Source organism: Oncorhynchus keta, chromosome 24 (genome assembly GCF_023373465.1).
Source record: "Oncorhynchus keta strain PuntledgeMale-10-30-2019 chromosome 24, Oket_V2, whole genome shotgun sequence".
NCBI lineage: Eukaryota > Metazoa > Chordata > Actinopteri > Salmoniformes > Salmonidae > Oncorhynchus > Oncorhynchus keta.
Genome location: NC_068444.1, coordinates 14,009,412 through 14,026,016, shown reverse-complemented (window position 1 = coordinate 14,026,016; position 16,605 = coordinate 14,009,412). Strand labels below are relative to the sequence as shown.

General features: G+C 46.7%; 2 protein-coding genes across 3 annotated transcripts; one reads left to right on the top strand and one right to left on the bottom strand.

Moving 5' to 3' along the window:
- Window positions 1-3,591: 3,591 nt before the first annotated feature.
- On the top strand, window positions 3,592-8,574 carry LOC127911386 (uncharacterized). Its single transcript, XM_052477854.1, has 3 exons — window positions 3,592-3,649; window positions 6,578-8,078; window positions 8,346-8,574. Exons 1-3 carry the CDS (start codon window positions 3,592-3,594, stop codon window positions 8,572-8,574), a joined length of 1,788 nt encoding a protein of 595 aa, XP_052333814.1.
- A 129-nt stretch (window positions 8,575-8,703) lies between these two features.
- Window positions 8,704-16,336, bottom strand: LOC118374165 (transmembrane protein 100-like). 2 transcript variants are annotated; one of them, XM_035760539.2, is made up of 3 exons: window positions 15,920-16,336; window positions 15,671-15,758; window positions 8,704-11,271 (listed from the first exon to the last, which is right to left on the bottom strand). In XM_035760539.2, the coding sequence occupies exon 3, from the start codon at window positions 11,232-11,234 to the stop codon at window positions 10,749-10,751; it is 486 nt and encodes a 161-aa protein (XP_035616432.1). In that variant the 5' UTR covers window positions 11,235-11,271; window positions 15,671-15,758; window positions 15,920-16,336; the 3' UTR covers window positions 8,704-10,748. The 2 variants fall into 2 exon arrangements, with proteins under 2 accessions (XP_035616432.1, XP_035616431.1); XM_035760538.2 differs by lacking the exon at window positions 15,671-15,758.
- Between the last annotated feature and the right edge of the window lie 269 nt (window positions 16,337-16,605).

The window sequence follows — 16,605 nt, the reverse complement described above, 5'->3', positions numbered from 1 at the left end:
CAGGTCCCTAAAGAATCAGATCATGCCAATAAGGATTCTGTGTACTTTCTATTTCCTTGTACTGTTTGTATCTCAGACTGTTTAGTTAGTCTGAATCAGAGAAGCCTTGTGGAAACAGACCCTTTACAAACGTTTTAATCAAAAGACGGAAATGTCCATTTGAACTCTGGCTGTCCAATCGTCCAAAACATTAACAAGCAATCCTTTTTCAAGACTGTTCTTAACTTAAACGGACTCGTCTGGCTAACTCAAGGTTAAATACATTTAATTAAAATGCTGGAGGTCACAGCTGAACTTACAGACTTGGTGTACATCACAAATGGCACCATATTCCCTATATAGTGCACAACTTTTGACCAGAGAGCCCTTTGCAACAAACAATTTGGGATACACAGCCACAGACCTCCTCTGTCTTGGAGAACTAGCAATGCCTACATCCCTCCCAACTCAGCCCAAAATAAAAAAGCTTTTGAAATAAAACCCACAAACAAGGTTGCAGCTCAAGTGCAGATGTGAGGAAATCTCCAAAGTTAAAAGGAGTTTTTGGGACAACCGTTGAAAGTTCTCTCTTGCTCTCACTTTTGATGTGCTTTGATATAACAAAAAGTACTAATGCGTTTTAGAAAGAGAAATCAGCAAGCCGGCAATCCTCCTGTGAACATGTTGTGAACAGTCTGTGACGGACATCTGGTGAACTCTGGTTAATGTTACACAAGTACACAACACCAAACTGCTACTTTCATTATAGTATTTCTCAACAGCATCTTTATAATGTTTATCTTTTAGGCTTATGTGCCTAAGTGAACTTAATCTGTGTTTTTCTCTTCCAAATCACCACTGAATTAATTCTGGGATAGTGGTGTAATTTGAGGGGTCTGTATCGCCATGGTGACTGAAGTTTGAAAACAGGAACAGGAAGTTAATGAGAATGACCTCCAACCCCTCAGGATGTCCCCCCACTGATTCCTTGTGATAGGATGGATTACCATCAGCAACCATTAGAATCAGCCGCTGTCACACACGCAGGCACACAGGCACGCACACAGGCACGCACGCAGGCACGCACGCACGCAGGCAGGCACGCAGGCAGGCACGCACGCAGGCAGGCACGCAGGCAGGCACGCAGGCAGGCACGCAGGCACGCACGCAGGCAGGCAGGCAGGCACGCAGGCAGGCACGCACGCAGGCAGGCACGCAGGCAGGCACACAGGCACGCACAGGCACGCAGGCACAGGCACGCAGGGCAGGCGCACGCAGGCACGCACGCACGCAGGCAGGGCACGCAGGCACGCACGCAGGCAGCACGCAGGCACGCAGGCAGGCACGCAGGCAGGCAGGCAGGCACGCAGGCAGGCACGCACGCAGGCACGCACGCAGGCACGCACGCAGGGCACGCGCACGCAGGCAGCAGGCAGGCACGCAGGCACGCAGGGCACGCAGGCAGGCACGCAGGCAGGCAGGCACAGGCAGGCAGGCACGCAGGCACACGCAGGCACGCACGCAGGCAGGCACGCACGCAGGCAGGCACGCACGCAGGCAGGCATGCAGGCAGGCACACAGGCAGGCACGCACGCACGCAGGCACGCAGGCAGGCACGCACGCAGGCAGGCACGCACGCAGGCACGCACAGGCACGCAGGCAGGCACGCAGGCAGGCACAGGCAGGCAGGCAGGCAGGCAGGCAGGCAGGCAGGCAGGCAGGCAGGCACACTGTGAGGTTGACCATGCGGTTGGATTGGAACAGTGAGGATGCAGATGAGGAAGATGTGTTTTTTCTTGCCAAAGTGAGGCTTTTTATTTGCAGGTGAAAAATGAGTATTATTATAGCCGGTGACTGTAGAAGAAGTTACAAAAACACACAAACAGGACGATGAACTAAAAGCCTCATCAACTCAAACGAAAAGCCAGGCTTCAATCATTACTGTACCCGGTAGCACACCAACCCTGTCTGTCTCTGTCTGTGTCTTCAATACCAATACCCATCATGCATCTGACCAATGGAAAGAAGCCCTTTCACATCCTGTTCAATTAACATTCAACAGCATGAGTTTACATATAAACATCTTGGGATGCTACACACACACACGTGAATAACCTTAAACACACCTATAAATAACAGTGTAACCATGCTTTAGCATCAATACAATCTGGGGTATGAACAAGTACGTCCACCCGAGATAAGAAACTTCTGCTATCCCCAGACACTGACTTGATATACTGTAAAGCATGTCTTTACATTATGAGAAAGAGATCATAGGACAATCACCACACTCACACACACACTTACACACACACACACACACTTACACACTCACACACACACTCACACACACACTTACACACTCACACACACACTTACACACACACACACTTACACACTCACACACACACTCACACACACTTACACACACTTACACACACACTTACACACTCAAACACACACTTACACACTCAAACACACACTTACACACTCACACACACACACTTACACCCTCAAACACACACTTACACACTCAAACACACACTTACACACTCACACACACACTTACACACTCCCACACACACTTACACACTCACACACACACTCACACACACACTTACACACTCAAACATACACTTACACACTCACACACACACGTACACACTCCCACACACACTTACACACTCACACACACACTTACACACACACTCACACACACACTTACACACTCAAACACACACTTACACACTCACACACACACTTGCACACTCAGACACACACTTACACACACACACACACACACACACACACACACACACACACACACACACACACACACACACACACACACACACACACACACACACGTACACACTCCCACACACACTTACACACTCACACACACTTACACACTCACACACAGTTAATTGGTCAGACACTGTGTTCCTATTGTGACATGGTTGCCTTGACCCTGGCAGAGGAGAGGAGCAGGTGTGTTCTTACTTCATAGCAACTAGACTTGCCGGAGACAGGCAATGGGAAGACTCAGATTCACAGAATCTGGTTTGCTGTGTAATATTGCAAACATGTAACTAACGGAATACGTTATAATAACACTATAAATGCATCTTTTCACAAACTCACGTCGAATCTAGACTTTTGTCGAATTGCAGCAAACATCAGATTGCGAATAGCACTGTGTCATAGTCCTCCTCCACTGATATGACTATACTTATATAACCAATGCTGACTGAGAACGGGGTTATTTTAAAGCCCTTTGCAGAGGTGTGAAGCGATTTATTAAGGATCGTATTCACTTAAATAAATAGAGGGCTTCCCAGCAGTGCCCAGCGCTGACAATGGGCATCTGGGGGCCTTGGTGCGGAGTGGAGGGGCATTGGGGCGGAGGGGTGGGGCCTTGGGGTGGAGGGGTGGGGCATTGTTCAAAGTTTTGGTAAAGGGTGTATAGTCTCACAGTCTCACTAACCTACTTCCTGTTCTCTTTCTGATCCCTCAGCCCTTTTAATAGTTAGTCCCCCATCAACACCTTTTCCATTTCCCTGTTGTAACGTGCCAGGCCCTTTCCCAGCGAACGAGGTGTGTGTGATAGGGATGGGGAACGCTGCTGCCACACCTCTGTCTACTGAATCCGACACCAACAAGGTTCTCAGTAAAGGGAGGGAACAGGGATATCCCCCCCCACACACACACACACACACACTCACACACACACACACACATGCGCACGCACACACACACACGCACGACCGCGCACGCACGCACGTGCACACAAGCGCACACACACACACTTATTCTCCAACAAAAGTACAATGGGTCAATCAAGAATGACAACTCAACTCAAGTCAGACAGTATATCTGTCACTCATATCGAGGAACTTCACACCACGCCTCTGGGAAAGGGCCAGGAGTTTCCTGTTTTCATATTTTCATTTGTACCTTGTAAAAGGAGTACGGAATGAATTTAAAAGCGGTTTGAAAAACAATACTCTGCAATGGATTCGCTTTTGAAACGAGTACCTCTGAAGAGCGGGTCAAGTCGTTTGTGTCTTGGCTGTACTTTTCATAGTCCTGATCTTCTTTAGAGAGACCAGCAGGGTTATGGCCTGGTCCCAGATCAGTTTGTGCTCTTGTGTACTCCATTGTTGTCATTGTCATGACAATGAGTGACAGGCAGTTGGCATAATAGCACAAGCAGACTGGAACTCAGGCTGGCATGAATGTATAGGGTTATACTGTATCTGACTATCACACTTTTGGTATTAGTGTACATCCCAAATTGCCCCCCCAATGTAGTGCACTACAGGTCAAAAGTACTGCGCTATATTGGGAATAGGGTTCTATAGGGCCTTGGTCTAAAGTAGTGCACTATATAGGGAATAGGGTTCTATAGGGTCCTGGTCTAAAGTAGTGCACTATATTGGGAATAGGGTGCAATTTGCGATAGACCCTTAGGGTTCACCCAGGGCTACAGATGACATCAGGACTTACCTACAACTGTATCACTTCACATTTAATCAATGTTTTGTTACCCTCCAGTTACATTACCCTCCAGTTACATTACCATCCAGTAACATTACCCTCCAGTAACATTACCATACAGCAACATTACCATACAGTAACATTACCATCCAGTAGCATTACCCTCCAGTTACATTACCATCCAGTTACATTACCCTCCAGTACCATTACCCTCCAGTTACATTACCCTCCAGTAACATTACCATACAGTAACATTACCCTCCAGTAACATTACCATACAGTAACATTACCATACAGTAGCATTGCCCTCCAGTTACATTACCATACAGTAACATTACCCTCCAGTAACATTACCATACAGTAGCATTACCCTCCAGTAACATTATCATCCAGTTACATTACCCTCAAGTAACATTACCCTCCAGTTACATTACCCTCCAGTAACATTACCATACAGTAGCATTACCCTCCAGTCACATTACCCTCCAGTAGCATTACCCTCCAGTTACATTGCCCTCCAGTTACATTACCATCCAGTTACATTACCATCCAGTTACATTACCCTCCAGTTACATTACCCTCCAGTTACATTACCCTCCAGTTACATTACCCTCCAGTAGCATTACCCTCCAGTTACATTACCCTCCAGTTACATTACCATCCAGTTACATTACCATCCAGTAACATTACCCTCCAGTTACATTACCCTCCAGTAACATTACCCTCCAGTTACATTACCATCCAGTAACAATACCATACAGTAACATTGTCATGCAGTTACATTGCCCTGCAGTTACATTACCCTGAAGTTACATTACCTTGAAGTTACATTACCCTGCAGTTACATTACCCTCCAGTAACATTACTCTCCTGTTCCGGTGTCAGGGTGATGCAACACACTCTCTCTCTCTCTCCCTTCCTCTCTATCTCTCTCTCCCTTCCTCTCTATCTCTCACCCTCTGCCTCTCTCTCTCCCTTCCTCTCTATTTCTCTCCCCCTCTGCCTCTCTCTCTCTCCCTTCGTCTCTATCTCTCTCCCCCTCTGCCTCTCTCTCTCCATTCCTCTCTATCTCTCCCCCTCTGCCTATCTCTCCCTTCCTCTCTATCTCTCCCTTCCTCTTGATCTCTCACCCTCTGCATCTTTCTCTCTCCCATCCTCTCTCTCTCTCTCTCTCTCTTTCTCTCAGCATAGTATTCCATGCGTGTGCCATTCCAGTGTAGTTAGTGTTAGCGCTCTGGAGGCGACAATGTGTTGTAGCGGGTGGCCCCACAGTGACGCAACCCAATGATTTTATTATCTGCTCTGGTGTTGAAGGGACGCTAAGCAACGTGAACACACACTATAAATACAACTACCCCCCACTGTCCAGCCCCCTCCCACTAACCCACTGTCCAGCCCCCTCCCACTAACCCACTGTCCAGCCCCCTCCCACTAACCCACTGTCCAGCCCCCTCCCACTAACCCATTGTCCAGACCCGTCCCACTAACCCCACTGTCCAGCCCCCTCCCACTAACCCACTGTCCAGCCCCCTCCCACTAACCCACTGTCCAGCCCCCTCCCACTAACCCATTGTCCAGCCCCGTCCCACTAACCCCACTGTCCAGCCCCCTCCCACTAACCCCACTGTCCAGCCCCCTCCCACTAACCCACTGTCCAGCCCCCTCCCACTAACCCACTGTACAGCCCCTCCCACTAACCCATTGTCCAGCCCCGTCCCACTAACCCCCACTGTCCAGCCCCCTCCCACTAACCCACTGTCCAGTCCCCTCCCACTAACCCACTGTCCAGCCCCCTCCCACTAACCCATTGTCCAGCCCCCTCCCACTAACCCATTGTCCAGCCTCCTCCCACTAACCCATTGTCCAGCCTCCTCCCACTAACCAACTGTCCAGCCCCTCCCACTAACCCATTGTCCAGCCCCTCCCACTAACACACTGTCCAGCCCCCTCCCACTAACCCATTGTCCAGCCCCCATCCCACTGACCCACTGTCCAGCCCCTCCCACTAACCCAAAGTCCAGCCCCCTCCCACTAACCCATTGTCCAGCCCCTCCCACTCGCCCACTGTCCAGCCTCCTTTCACTCCCCCACTGTCCAGCCTCCGTCCACTCCCCCTATGTCCAGCCCCCGCCACTCCCCACTGTCCAGCCTCCCCCTCTCCCCACTGTCCAGCCTCCTTCCACTCCCCCTCTGTCCAGCCCCTCCCACTTCCCCACTGTCCAGCCTCCCCCTCTCCCCCACTGTCCAGCCCCCTCCCACTTCCCCACTGTCCAGCCTCCCCCTCTCCCCCACTGTCCAGCCCCTCCCACTTCCCTACTGTCCAGCCCCCTCCCACTTCCCCACTGTCCAGTCCCCTCCCACTACCCCACTGTCCAGTCCCCTTCCCCACTGTCCAGTGCCCTCCCACTCCCCCACTGTCCAGTCCCTTCCCACTTCCCCACTTTCCAGCCCCTCCCCCAATGTCCAGCCCCCTTCCACTCCCCTACTGTCCAGCGCCCTCCCCACTGTCCAGTCCCCTCCCACTACCCCACTGTCCAGTCCCCTTCCCCACTGTCCAGTCCCCTCCCACTACCCCACTGTCCAGTCCCCTTCCCCACTGTCCAGTCCCCTCCCACTTCCCCACTGTCCAGTCCCCTCCCACTACCCCACTGTCCAGTCCCCTTCCCCACTGTCCAGCCACCTCCCACTCCCCCACTGTCCAGTCCCCTCCCACTTCCCCACTGTCCAGCCCCCTTCCACTCCCCTACTGTCAAGCTTCTTCCCACTCCCCCACTGTCCAGCCCCTCCCCAATGTCCAGTCCCCTTCCACCCCCCACTGTCACGCCCCCTCCCCACTATCCAGCTCCCTCCCACTACCCCACTGTCCAGCTCCATCCCCTCCCCAACTGTCCAACCCACTCCAACCCCCTCACCCAGCCCCCTTCCACTCCCACTCTGTCCAGCCCACTCCAACCCCCCCTCTGTCCAGCCCCCTTCCACTCCCACTCTGTCCAGCCCACTCCAACCCCCCCTCTGTCCAGCCCCCTTCCACTCCCACTCTGTCCAGCCCAATCCAACCCCCTCTGTCCAGCCCCTTCCACTCCCACTCTGTCCAGCCCACTCAACCCCCTCTGTCCAGCCCCCTTCCACTCCCACTCTGTCCAGCCCACTCCAGCCCCCCCTCTGTCCAGCCCCCTTCCACTCCCACTCTGTCCAGCCCTCTCCAACCCCCCTCTGTCCAGCCATCTCCAACCCCCCTCTGTCCAGCCCCCTTCCACTCCCACTCTGTCCAGTCCAGTCCAACCCCCCTCTGTCAAGCCCCCTTCCACTCCTCCTCTGTCCAGCCCCCTTCCAACCCCCTCTGTCCAGCCCCCTTCCACTCCCACTCTGTCCAGCCCATTCCAACCCCCCCTCTGTCCAGCCCCCTTCCACTCCCACTCTGTCCAGCCCACTCCAACCCCCCCTCTGTCCAGCCCCCTTCCACTCCCACTCTGTCCAGCCCACTCCAACCCCCTCTGTCCAGCCCACTCCAACCCCCCTCTGTCCAGCCCCCTTCCACTCCCACTCTGTCCAGCCCACTCCCACTCCCACTCTGTCCAGCCCCCTTCCACTCCCACTCTGTCCAGCCCCTTCCCCTACTTTCCAGAAGGGATATCCAAAAAAGAGATATCCAAATAAAATATGATTTGATTGGTTAAAGGATTGATTGATTATTAGCACGTTGATTTTGTGTTTATTGGCCCAAATATTCCAAATATATGTCAATGGATATGTCATAAATAACATGAAAATACAACTTAACCAGAGTACAATGCTATATTTGTTAACAATTATCAATTGACCCACTCCCCAACTGTCCAGACCCCTTCCACTCCCTCTCTGCCCAGCCCTCTCCAACCCCGCTCTGTCCAGCCCCCCACTGTCCAGCCCCCTCCCCACTGTCCAGCCCCTCCCACTTCCCCTCTGTCCAGCCCATCCAACCCCCCCTCTGTCCAGCCCCCTACCCTACCCTCCAGCTCCTCCTACTTCCCCACTGTCCAACCCCCTCCAACCCCCTCACTGTCCAGCCCCTCCCACTTCCCCACTATCCAGTCCCTTCCCACTCCCCAAACATGACTTACATACATAAAAAACCTAGAAAGTAAAGTAAAATGTCTGTTTGTTACTGACATTTTTGTTCAAAGAGACATCCAAATAAAATATAATTTGATTGGTTAATTGATTGACTGATGATTGGCACATTCATTTTGTGTCTTTAAGTTTATTGGCACAAATATTCCAAATATATGTCAATGGATATGGCATAAATAGCATGAAAATGCAACTTTACCAGAGTACAATGCTATATTTGTTAACAATTTTCAATGAAACCACAACTTGCTTAGCCACAGCTCTAGTCTAACAATGAAAAACTGCACATTTGGCACAACATGTATTAAATGAATCAATTTTCTGCATACTAGGCAGTTACAAAGGTATATTGTATTGTTATTTAAAATGATGAGCACTGTTTTAAAGGGAAGCATTAAAAGCTGTGCATATCGAACTTGAGAGAGATACTTTGACTCCATTAGGCAATCACTTCCTACAAGTTCACTTTACATTGTCATAGTGAGCTTTGACTGTGAAAAGTCAGCCAGTCTACTACTTATCTAAAACATAACATTAAGTACCTATTACATGTTCACTTGAAACATCAACAGAGCAGCAATAGAGTCACAGATACATCACGTGATGTGCATGAGAATAGTAGAATGGAGAATCATGGTCCACCGTGTAACACTCCTTTCTGCTCCAGGATGAAGTTTCTCCTAGGTACAGATCTAGGATCAGCTTCTCCTCCCCCAATCTAACCTTAACCATTAGTGAGGAAAATGCTAAAATGACTCAGGATTAGAATCTAGGGGCAACTTCACCCTACTTCATCCTTACTTTCCAATAACTCATCTTTGGATAATCCCTATTTACCTCCATGATCTTGATCCTGGTCTTTTCAAATGTCCAGGGAGAACAAACCACCAGAATTTCAGATGGTATTTTAGCTACAGAACAGCTAGTCTTTCTAGCAGGGGTTGGAACCAGTTCAGGGAACAGAACAGAAAAAAGGAAAATAACTTAATTTTACAAGGAACAGAAACAGAACCGGGAACGAAAGGGATCCATACTGTTCCGGAACAGAACCTTTATTTTAAAAGCATGGGAACCGGTTAATAACGTCATTTTATGTTCCAAGCATTTAAAAATAATAATTTCTAAACACAACTAAGCACCTTTGCAAAGCCCTCACTCTGTCACTCAGAAACCTATTCCAGTGTCTGCCTGCAAACTGAAAATTTGCCCGTGTGTGTGTGTGTTTAGGCTATCTGCCCCCTCCGAAGCATAGGATACTGTACTGACGTTAGCATAGGCTACTGACTGACATTACAAGCGGAATTCAGAAGATAGGGAGAGAGATTTTCAATCAGTTAGAGAAGAATGGATGCACTTATTCAATGCTAGATACTAAATGCCTAGTTATCACGTTTCACATTGGATTGATTAACTACAAAAAGGTAAGACGTATTTTTTAATTCTGGTGCATACACAAGCTTGTTAGATAGCTAGCTCAAACTTGTTAGCTAACTAGCTCAAACGACATTCAATGTTCCTCCATAGAAGCCGCTCCTCATAGGTATAATTCTGTGGACCTAAATTCAGATCATGCATGTCATAACAAGATGCCTAGCACTTCAAGCCTCTTCCTCAACCCTCTGTCGCTCTCTCCTCAATATTTCAGTCGCATCCACACTGATTGGTAAAGTCATTTAATGAGCTAAATGTAGACAACTGTTGATTTGAAGGAACAGAACGGAACGATATAAAACTGTACTTTTTGGGGGTTCAAACCAGTTCAGAACATTATTTTGCTGGTCGTAACAGCGGAACAGAATGAAAAAAATATGGGTCAACATTTGGAAATTAATTTCAGTTCCAACTCCTGCTTTCTAGGTATATAGTCTCTCCGGATAGTATCTCACCTACAAAGCAGCTAGACTTTCTAGCCCATTCTAGTCCTTCAGCTAAGCATCTGTTTTTGATAATGTGTGAGTCCTTCATACCCAACCAGCTCAGACATCCCTAAACTCTCTCCAGTCTCTTGTCATTCGATACCTTTTTGTTCAAACTTCAAATTGTTCCATTTAACAGTCCCACAGTTCCACTGTCCATGTCGTCCCCTCAGGCCACAGCGGCACCTTGACTACAAATAGTTGAAACTTCAAACTTTAACAGTCCCTCTCTTCCCTCAGGGCTCAGACCACGCATAGTCCATGGTTGGCCATGAGGGCCGTCTGACTCTCCCTCCTCCGGTCCTTCTTCCTCCCAAGCCGGACCCTCCAGCAGACAGCACTGGACCCCAGGAGGGCTAGCCCAGCCGACAGCAGAACCAGCCCCAGCACCGAGATGGTGGAGCCGTGGGAGTTGAACGTGTACGCCACGGCCGTTACCACAATACCGGCGATAAGGACCACCACGCCAAATGGCACGGTGCACCGGTAGCACGACATCTCTGCCCCGCCGGTGGCCGCTGTCAGCTGCACCTCGTTGATTAATGGGACGGTCTTCACAACAACGCTACGGTCCTTCTTGTTGTGGTTGTTGATGTTGGATTTCTCTGTAGTGACTTTCTCAGAGGTAGATGTGGGCATTTTCATGGCGCTTTTGGGGACTTTCGGTGCATTTTTATTGATAGAGTCATCTGGAATAGAGATTTTGCTGGCTAGGAAAAGGTGGGCCATCTTGACTTTCAGTGGTCAACCTGTCAATCTGTGTGGCCTACAGAGAGAAAAATACATTTTAGTCATATTGAAAACAAAACAGAGAACCCAGAAAACACTTTTTACTGAATTGAAGCCTGTACACATTGAAATTAATTGAAGGCCGCCTATAGCGGCTGCCGATAGCGGCTGCCTATAGCGGCTGCTTGATAAGGGAGGCATTTTCCAAGCTAAACTGACCAAGACGCACCTCCAACAATACATAAAACCTCACATAATTACAGTGCATTCGGAAAGTATTCAAAACCCTTCCTTTTTTCAACATTTTGTTACGTTTCAGACTTATTCTAAAATCGATTACAAAAAATATATTCTCCTCATTAATCTACACACGATACCCCATAATAACAAAGCAAAAACAGGTTTTTATACATTTTTTCAAAAAATAACAAATAATAATAATATCTTATTAATACCTTAAGTATTCAGACCCTTTGCTATGAGACTCAAAATTAAGCTCAGATGCATCCTGTTTCTATTGATCATCCTTGAGATGTTTCTATAACTTGATTGGAATTAAATTGATGGGACGTAATTTGGAAAGGCTGTCGTGAGGTCGAAGGAATTTTCCATAGAGCTCCGAGACAGGATTGTGTCGAGGCATAGATGCCGTAGCACTCGCTTCTGTCATCATGAAGTGCTTTGAGAGACTAGTCAATGATCATATCACCTCTACCTTACCTGACAACATAGACCCACTTCAATTTGCGTACCGCCTCAACAGGTCCACAGATAATGCAATCGACATCACACTGCACTATCCCTTCTGGACAAGACAAATACCTATGTATTTGGAAGAAGTTTAGAACCACTAAGACTTCCTAGAGCTGTCTGCCCAGCCAAACTGAGCAACTGGGGGAGAAGGGCTTTGGTCAGGGAGGTGACCAAGAACCCAAAGTTCCTCTGTGGTGATGGGAGAACCTTCCAGAAGGACAACCATCTCTGCAGCACTCCACCAATCAGGCCTTTATGGTAGAGTGGCCAGACGAAAGCCACTCCTCAGTAAATGGCACATGACAGCCTGCATGGAGTTTGCCAAAAGGCACCTCAAGGACTCTCAGACCAACTCTCAGACTCTCAGACCAACTCTTTGGCCTGAATGCCAAGTGTCACTTCTGGAGGAAACCTGGCACCGTCCCTACGATGAAGCATGGTCGTGGCAGCATCATGCTGTGGGGATGTTGTTCAGCGACAGGGACTGGAAGACTAGTCAGGATCGAGGGAAAGATAAATGGAACAAATTACAGAGAGATCCTTGATGAAAACCTGCTCCAGAGCGCTCAGGACCTCAGACTGGGGCAAAGGTTCATCTCCCAACAGGCCAATGACCCTAAGCACACAGCCAGGACAATGCAGGAGTGCCTTCAGGACAAGTCTCTGAATGTCCTTGAGTGGCCTAGCCAGAGCCTGGACTTGAACCCGATCGAACATTTCTGGAGAGACCTGAAAATAGCTGTGCAGCGATGCTCCCCATCCAACCTGAAACAAAGCTTGAGAATGGGAGAAACTCCCCAAATGAAGGTGTGTCAAGCTTGTGCCGTCATACCCAGGAACACTAAAGGCTGTAATTGCTGCCAAAGGTGCTTCAACAAAATAATGAGTGAAGGGCCTGAATACTTATGTTAATTAAAAAAGAAAATGTTTTTATATAAATGTACACACATTTAAAAAAAAACAACAACTGTTTTTGCTTTGTCATTATTGGTATTATGTGTAGATAGATGAGGAAAAATAACATTTTAATCCATTTTAGAATAAGGCTGTAACATAACAGAATGAGTAAAAAGCCAAGGGGTCTGAATACTTTTCAAATGCACTGTATGCCCAGAAAGAATGATAATTTCTCTCACCCAGTAGCATATGGGCTATTTAGGTGAGCGCTGATAAGCAGTGTGATAAGCAGTGCCCACATTGTCAAAAATAGGGGTATGAAATATTTAGCTTGTGCATGCTGAGCGCACCTCTCCAGAGTGCTGTTGGAGAGACGCACCGCTGTGATGCTCCACCAAAGTTCCATCAAAATAATAATGGAACATAACGAGTGTATGGCCTTTTCTGTAGCCTACAGGCTGGAGTGGAGATAGAAATGTACGACAACGTCATGAGACAGACACCTTTTACATTGTTTCTCTGATCAAATAGCCTAATCTAAATGGCTCCCCATCAAATAACAAATGGCCTTCGATATGAATTATTGCATGTTTACAGACAGTACCGGTCAAAGTGAAAACCCAGACTACTTGCATTGCCCCCCCCCCCCTTTTACACTATAATAATAATAATATATGCCATTTAGCGGACGCTTTTATCCAAAGCGACTTACAGTCATGTGTGCATACATTCTACGTATGGGTGGTCCCGGGAATCGAACCCACTACCCTGGCGTTACAAGCGCCATGCTCTACCAACTGAGCTACAGAAGGACCACTGCTGTTATCTCTGTTATTATCAATGCATAAGTCACTTTAATAACTCTACCCACATGTATATATCACCTCATTTACCTCCACTAACCGGTGCCCCCGCACATTGACTCTGTACCGGTACCCCCTGTATATAGCCATGCTATTGTTATTTTACTGCTGCTCTTTAATTATTCGTTACTTTATTTTATTATTATTTTTGTAGTGTATTTTTTCTTAAATCTGCATTGTTGGTGAAGGGCTTGTGAGTATGCATTTCACAGGTCTACCTACACCTCTTGAATTCGGCGCATTTGACAAATAAAATGTGATTTTATTTGGATTACTCACCAATATGGTTTTCATAAAAACTACTCCACAGCCAACTCTGTCTCTTTTGCAACTTGTGGATACAATCTTTACAGTCCTGAACAATAATAACAGGGAAAGCAAAGTGAAAGGAAAAGGGGGATACCTTGTCAGTTGTCCAACTGAATCTACTCAACTGTGTCTTCCGCGTTCAGCCCAACCCCTCTATACGGCGGCAGGGTAGCCTCGTGGTTAGAGCGTTGGAACCCCCGAGCTGACAAGGTACAGATCTGTCATTCTACCCCTGAACAGGCAGTTAACCCACTGTTCATAGGCAGTTAACCCACTGTTCCTAGGCAGTTAACCCACTGTTCCTAGGCCGTCATTGAAAATAAGAATTTGTTCTTAACTGACTTGCCTACTTAAATAAAGTTTTTTTTTTTTTTAAATACGCTCTTGTCATGTTTTTAGATTTATCATGATTGCATTATGGTTTTCATGATTATACATATAATTGGTTATATAGTTATGTTTATGATAGAGAACATTTTTTTTTAATGCAATCATATGTGCATCTGCAAGGGCCAAGATATTCTGTGGCGTCCCACAGGGTTGGAATATTGGACCTTTGTTATTCCTAATCTATATCACTTAACATTTTCTTTGCTGATGATACCAATTGATTGATTCACTAATTAATGAAGCCAACTCTGAATTTTCTGAATGGTTCCAGATTAACAAATGATCTTTAAATGTAAAAACAAAAAAATCAAGTTTCATTGTTTTCACTAGTAAGAATAAGAAATATTGTAAAAAAAAAAAAAAGATTAAAAAAAGAGCAAGAATCTCAATTGGGGGTCACATCCACTAGATTCCTTTGTTTTCTAATTGATGAAAAGTTTTCCTGTAAAGATCATATTCAATTTGTCTGCAGCAAAGTGATGAAATCGGCTGGTGTCATCAGAAAGATTAGTGGTTTGGTTTATCAGGCTTGCTTCCTAACTCTATACTACAGCAAAAAATATGTATATCTATTTTTGTTTTATCACTTGTTTTTTTTGGTGCAAATAAATTAAACTTAAACAGTACAGTAAATAGAAGTTAAGTATAGTTCAGTACAGTACAATAGTACAGCACAGTGGAGTATTAGAGTATAATGTACTGTATTGTACACTACTTTACTCTAATGACCTTTATCTTGAACTTTCATTCAGAACCGAAAATGAACCTTATAACGGAATGCATTTTAAACTTCGGTAAAATACCTATTTTCACCTTTCTTTCAGATGCTAAAATGAACCTAACTTCAATGTCTGGAAAAATATGTATTTTAGATGTCTTTTCAGCGTCATTTTGCTTACTGGGACTATTCTAAGTATAGGAGGGCGGGATTTTTTTTTTGTCTCGCCTAGGGTGGCAGAATGGCCAGGTCTAGGCCTGTCTCTGTGCCTATGCATAGCCTATGCCCTGGCAGTAATATTTCCACCGGATGCATCATGGGCAGTTGAACTTGAGGCCTTTACAATGTGCAACATAACTGTCAAATTCCCCGGAGAACTGCGGGCAACGCTAGGCGACCTCCGTGAAACCAGAGCCGGTCAATTTCATGAACAGTCTGCTCTAATGATGAAATGGAAGATGTTAAAATCCATTAAAACATCTATGATGTAGCATATGTCATCAAACCTTAACTTCTCTGTCGATGTCCACTGAGATGCGATGCAATATATCGAATTCTTGCTCGAGCACGCGCGTTATGGAGATTTTTTGGGGTCTGTCGATAAAAATGAATCTCTTTATCAACATTTAGATGCTGACTGTTCCCATATTTGACACCAAACCCATGCACATATTGTAGTTTCAGGGATATGATATTCAATGCAAGTAATAACTGTGAATGTCACCATTAAAGTCAAATAAATCAGTTAAACTTACTGTATTCTGGAGCTCTTTTCATTCTCTGACGTTCTCGAGTGCGTCTTTGGAGTAACGGAATGCGACCGTCAGCCTGTTCACTCTCATCTCGTTCTTGAAGTTGTCTGTCATGTCATCCGTTCGTTTTTTGACCATTATTAGTTCGTTTTTTCCCCTCCAAATACAGATATAATATACGACACTCCTGTTTACCGTTCACACGAGCGCATGGAAATGTGTTATATGCGCAGAGGTTTTCCCAGAATTAGATATATTATATAGCCTAGCACCGTTTATTTCACTCACTTCTAATCTCTCTGTACGGTGTCCGTGTACGGTGCAGGCAGCGGATGTTCTAAACGAGCGCAGTCATGTCTAGAAAGCTGTGTCTCTTTTCCATGATCTGGTCGACAACGTCTTGGAGAATCATGCTGGGGATATCAATAGCTAAAGAGGGGAGGGGCTGTGAGACACGGCTCTCCTCTCCCCCTCACCTAGTAAACGAGCAAGGAAACTTTTAACCCTTCCCACTCGGGAAGACCGGGACACAGCTGAACTGATAAGACTGCTAAGTCTATTATTATTTATTTCAATGTATACAGCAAACGCAATTTCAATGTGTTAATGACCCATAGCATTACATCTAATTATGTATTTAAACAACAATTACGTTCTTCTTCATTGCTTATATCACATGACATCAACAA

What these genes read in the sequence shown, in the direction of transcription:
- LOC127911386 (XM_052477854.1), top strand. Translation starts at nt 3,592, where the DNA reads ATGGGGAACGCTGCTGCCACACCTCTGTCTACTGAATCCGACACCAAC. An exon ending in CGACACCAACAAGGTTCTCA is followed by an intron (nt 3,650 to 6,577) that starts GTAAAGGGAGGG and finishes CCCACTGTCCAG; the next exon opens with CCTCCGTCCACTCCCCCTAT. An exon ending in CCCCCTTCCACTCCCACTCT is followed by an intron (nt 8,079 to 8,345) that starts GTCCAGCCCCTT and finishes CTCTCTGCCCAG; the next exon opens with CCCTCTCCAACCCCGCTCTG.
- LOC118374165 (XM_035760539.2), bottom strand. Translation starts at nt 11,234, where the DNA reads ATGGCCCACCTTTTCCTAGCCAGCAAAATCTCTATTCCAGATGACTCT.